The sequence below is a fragment of the Orycteropus afer genome, unplaced genomic scaffold (assembly GCF_000298275.1).
Source record: "Orycteropus afer afer isolate SDZICR_OR568_19922 unplaced genomic scaffold, OryAfe1.0 scaffold00068, whole genome shotgun sequence".
NCBI classification, from domain to species: Eukaryota; Metazoa; Chordata; class Mammalia; order Tubulidentata; family Orycteropodidae; genus Orycteropus; species Orycteropus afer.
Window position 1 is genome coordinate 2,281,429 of NW_006921655.1, and position 5,687 is coordinate 2,287,115.

Here is a 5,687-nt window from a genome sequence, read left to right on the forward strand (position 1 = left end):
AACAACAACATACTAGATACAGTGTGAAATTTAATTGGATGATGATGGCTCAGATGGAAGGACTTTTTTAAATCACTTACTGAATAGTTGGGTCATTAAAAGTCAGATCAAATTGTATTAGAGACAAGACTGTGAAGTGTTAAAGCTTGTTATAAAGGGGATTGAGCTACAAAAGTGGTTTCATGTGAAATATTCAGAAAGTGTTACTACTATACGGCTAATTAGTATAGTACAATATATATGTTCTGGAAATTTTATTAAAACCATTACTTGCAAACTCACTCAAATTTCAATACAAGTTGTTTTAATCCTTCACAGTCTTGCTTGCTAAAAGTGAAGATGAGTTGAAGCACTTATTGATGAAGATCAAAGACTACAGCTTTCAGTATGGGTTACACCTTAACATAAAGAAAGCAAAAATGTTCACAAATGGACCAATAAGCAATATCATGATAAATGGAGAAAAGACTGAAGTTGTCAGGGATTTCATTTTACTTGGATCCACAATTAACACCCATGAGAACAGTAGTCAAGAAATCAGAAGACACACTGCATAGGCATATCTGCTGCAAAAGACCTCTTTCAAGTTTTAAAGAGCAAAGTTTGAAGACTAAGGTGCACCTGACCCAAGCCATGGTATTTTCAACAACCTCATATGCATGTGAAAGCTAGACAATGTACAAGGAATACCTCAGAAGAACTGATGCATTTGAATTGTGGTATTGGCAAAGAATACTGAAAATATCACGGACTGCTAGAAGAATGAATAAATCTGTTTTGGAAGAAGTACAGATGGAATGCTTCTAAGAAGCTAGAATGGCCAGACTTTGTCTTGTGTACTATGGTCATGTTGTCGGAAAGAAATCTGTCCCTGGAGGAGGATATCATGCTTGGGAAAGTGGAGGGTCAGCAAAAAAGGGGAGGACCCTCAACAAGATGGACTGACACAGTGGCAGCAGTGATGGGTTCGAGCACAGCAAAGATTGTGGGGATGGCGCGGGGCTGGGCAGTGTTTCGTTCTGTTGTACACAGAGCTGCTTTGAGTCGGAGCTGACTCGACGGCACCTACCACCACCACCACCTCTACCACCACCTCCACCTTTCCAGATCACAAATCCCAGAAACTTACTTGGACCTTCCTGAGGAGTTGGCCCGGTGTTTACCATTTCCTACAAAGTCGGGAGACCCTCCATGAAGAATGGCAGCTGTTCTGTGTCCTCCTGGGTCTTTCCTAAGAACATGATCTAGGTTTGATAAACTCGCAATTTCCAAACGTTCCTACAGAAAGAAAAGCGAAACCTACCTCATTTATAAGTCACAGATGAAAGACAATCACAGTATGTAATTACAAGTTCAGTACAAGTCGCAAATTTTATTTAAACTGAATGTGTACAAATATAATGAAGTTGAAGAATTCAACTTTTAAAAATGGAATGTTAACATATATACTGGTTCATGAACCACAGTTTGAAGTTCAGGTCACAGTTTTAGGGAATGTTACTATAATAAGTGAAAATGCTAAAAATCTTGGAATATGAGTGAAAAGTAAGGGAGAAAAGCAAAAGAAATGAGAAGGAAGGGGACATCACAGGGAGCATGAAGAGTAGCTGACAGAAGGCACATCAGATGGAAGACAGGAGAGCTGGAAGAAACTGGAACATCATCCGCCATTTGTACAAGACTTTGTACTTGCACGTATGACTGTCCACTCATCCATGGAAGTAATGACAAGAGCCAGAAAGGAAGGCATTACCAGTCCCATTTCAAGGGATGACAAAAATGAATCACAGATGATGTCACATGTCAAGGTCACAGAGCTAGGCAGTGAAAAAACCACAGCTAAATCAGTCCTTCTTATGTTAGCACCTCCTTCTGCACACCTCCTATTTCCTTAAGTTAAATTCCAAAATTCTATAAAAAAGAATAAGTAAAACTTTCTTTGGATTTCTCCTGGACTCAGGAAAGATAAAAGATAAAGGACTTTGTCCTTTTCCACCACTGCTGCTTTTTAAACTGCTCTGTTGGATCCCTTTTCTCCATCACTGAATGAAATCTTAGACAGACCTGTATCATTTTCATTCACCCTTGGGTATGAATAAATAGTGTCATTTTCCAAGTCTTAAAATTATCAAAGCTTCACTCTCTTATCTCGTCTCTCTTCTACCTTAACTCATTTGATAAACAATTGTACCCACATAAACCTAAGTAATCTAGAGATAATAAATTACTCTGAAATTTGCTACCTAGAAGGTTGGGAAATCTACTTCTGTAGTGATACCTACCACCTTGGAAACCCAAGGAGGGGCTGCTATGAGTCAGGTCTGACTTGATGGCACACAACAACAACAACAAAATACATAATAATATTTTTGTATTTTAATGCTTCATTTTAAGCTTTACTACTAACAGCAATGTGAAAAGAGAAAAACTATCAATGAAAACATTTTACATTTAATAAAATATAAACAATTTTAGAATACATTGTTATAATTCATGACACAGTACCTGCTTAGCCAATTCTTTTCTTTTTTTCTCTTCTTTGATCTCTTCTTTCCTTCTCTGAATTTCATGAAGGATTTCGCGTTGCTGAAATAAATCACACTACCATCATAAGCCAATCTGTGAAACCCATACCAGTTACCACTGCCACTGAGTCGATTCTAACTCACAGTGACCCAGTAGGACAGAGCAGAACTGCCCCACAGGGCTTCCAAGGCTTTAATCTTTATAGAAGTTGACTGCCACATCTTTCTTCCACAGAACAGAGTGGCTGGTGGATCCAGACAGCAGATCTTTCAGTTAGCAGCTGAGTGCTTAACCACTGTACCACCAAGGCTCCTTCTGACTGAATTAAATTCTGGAACCACAGAAAGTCTTGTGAATTTCAATAATTCAAGCCCATCTTTCCTAAGAGATCTGAATATATAGAACCTTGCACAAATTAAAGCAAGATCAATTTTATCAGAGTTCTTAGGTAACTGGCATTCCTACTTGAATGGGCTAAGAAGAAATGTGTGGAGAGAGGCACTCCCCATTCTTCATGTTTCCATGTGGAGGGACTTTTGCTCTGGTCACACTGCTGGCCTCTCACTTAACAAAGCCCCTTGTCCTGGATATCTGCCTGTCTGCAGAGAACATGCACTTGCATCTGCTCTCTGTCTCCAGGAGAGACTCAGGGAAGGAGGGCTGGACTTTCCCAGTCATGTCAGAGGCATGAGCCCTTAAGGCCACAGCCCTTAAGCTGCATTTTCCAATCAAATTTGTCAGATTAAGAGGGGTATTTTGATCTCCATCCATTTGACTTATGTATCTATTATTCAATTGGTAGGGAAAATAGTATTTTGTCTTAGAGTCCTAAAATTCCAGGCTATAATTATCAAACCTATGAAAGCCTTACCAAAAACTAACATCAATAATACAAAAGGTGAAAACATAGCAAACAATTATAGGTATATATAGCAGTATAGCAAAACAAGATTATTAGCTAAATATTCATTAGCTTCTAATAAACAATGTGTCTTCCTATAAACAATAAAGACAATATGGAGCCTTAAACTCTAAAGGATAGTTGGTCTATACAATTAATTAGGAGACAGGCTGTACAAATTGAATGGGACTCACAAAATTCAATCTATGACTTTTGCTACTCTTTTGGGCAGAGACTTTCCTCACAAAGGGAAGGAGAAAATAGCCTCCAAGACTCAGTGAATTTCTGTACAGCTTTACAAGTTCAGAAAGACCACAGGAAGCTTATTAAACTGCCTTCTTTAAAAAAAAAACAAAAAAACTTGGACTAAGGGTTCTAAAGGACAGCACTGATGACTGTTGGGAGGGAAACACTCTATTTCTCAGTTACTCCCAGGATCTCCTCTCACATGAATCCACATTTCTTGAATCAAATGCTGAGCAAAACTTTACAGATAAAGATAAGCTAGGGGGTGGCATAGAGACACTAAGAAACTAGAGAAGTCTGTGGTTTCCTAGGCTTGTGCTCACGGCCACATCTCACCTCCTGCTCCTCTCTCTGCTTGGCCTCCAATAGCCTCCGCTGCTCCTCCTGAGCTCGCCGTTCCAGCATTTCTTCATGAAAAGACTTGGGAGGGGGCTTGTTATGCTCGCTGAGAAATGACTGCACGTGATATGCCAGTTCAAATATCATCACCTAGACAAGTAGACCAAAATCAGCACTGATCAAATAATGGGAAGACATGGCTCAGAGGAGAGAGGCCACAGAAAAACAAGCCCACAATCAGATACTGTCTTATAATGGTGTTATTTTTTTAAAAAAATTGTGATTTGGGTGAAAATTTACAAACAAATTCACTTTCCATACAGCAGTTCACATACACTTTGTCTCAAGTCATTGACCACAATTTACCCCAATGCAACAGCTCCCCTCCCACTTCCTCCCGATAGTTACCTCCTCCCTGTGTCCATCCCTCCATGTACTCCTGCCCTCTGAGCTGTCTCCCTGTGCATAAACAGCCCTTCTTTCTCCCATGACTATTCTCTCCAAGGACTGTATCTACCTCAAGTAAATGTTCAACTCATATGCCTGTCTTTTGTTGGGCTAGAAGCCATAGGAGTGGGTTCAATTCCAGACCTGAAGGGCAGCTAGGGGCCATAGCCTCAGGGGTTCCATCAGGCTCTGTCAGACTAGGTTTTGGTCCCCCACCCCCCCGGCTTTATTTCCCCCAAATGATTTTGAGTTTGTTCCACATTGTTCTCTCTCTCTATCCAGGATCTCCTACATAGATTCCCCTCCGAGTGGTTGACAGTGGTAGCCAGGCACCATCTAGTTCTGGTCTCATAGTCGTATAGGCTGCGGATCACATGGTATACCAGTCACCAGGACTAATTTTTTCCATGAATCTTTGGTTTTCTTCATTCTTCTTTGTTCTGGATGAGGAGAGACCCATCACTGCATCTAGATGTCTGCTTGCAAGCTTTTAAGATCCCAGTCACTACTCGCCAAAGTAGGAGGTGGAACAATATTTTGTGTAGTATGTTATGCCAATTGAGCTTGATGTCCCCTGTGACTATGGTCCCGAGCCCACAGGTTCAACTACTCGGTCCCTCTGGGTTGCTGGCTGTGACCAAGAAGTGACTACAACCTTGTCCCTTGTCAGCTCTACTATACACCTGGAAATTCAGATCATACAAATACACTTACAGGACCATTGTCTGCCAAACCTATACATGGTCTTAGGTACACTCCCCACTTCACAGACATACCTAATAGTTCAGCCTGTCCACCCATCTATCTACCCATATACCATTTGCCTTCACTGACAATGCACTACTGTTATGTGCAAAATGGTTCATCTTTGTTGTCTGTACCTCCCATGTACCTATGTCTTCCTCTTCCTCAATGCCACCATGTTGATCACTCACATTTGATACACTGCCCTTCTTTTCACACAAATCAATACTTATCTCTACCTATCTAACAGTGTTCCCTCCCCTCCCCTCCCACCCTTGATAACCAACAAAGAAAATTTCCCTCCACAGATAAACCTTTCCTTGACTTTTACAATAATGAACTAATACAATATTTGTCCTTCTGTGATTGACTTATTTCACTCAGCATAATGTCTTCCAAGTTCATCCACATTATGTGTTTTACAGATGCTAGGTTATTCTTAAGGGTTGCATAGTATTCCATTGTGTGTATGTACCATAGTTTG

The 5,687-nt window shown here is 40.4% G+C and overlaps 1 protein-coding gene across 1 annotated transcript in view; it reads right to left on the reverse strand.

Annotated features, from left to right (window-relative positions):
- Nucleotides 1-5,687, reverse strand: part of EIF2AK4 (eukaryotic translation initiation factor 2 alpha kinase 4) — a gene marked incomplete at its 5' end in the record, with an annotated part of 148,113 nt that overhangs the window by 114,541 nt on the left and 27,885 nt on the right. The window contains 3 exons of the mRNA XM_007940511.1: nucleotides 1,130-1,278; nucleotides 2,506-2,586; nucleotides 4,010-4,162. Of these exons, the coding sequence (XP_007938702.1) occupies nucleotides 1,130-1,278; nucleotides 2,506-2,586; nucleotides 4,010-4,162 (383 nt within the window). The remainder of the gene's footprint in view (nucleotides 1-1,129; nucleotides 1,279-2,505; nucleotides 2,587-4,009; nucleotides 4,163-5,687) is intronic.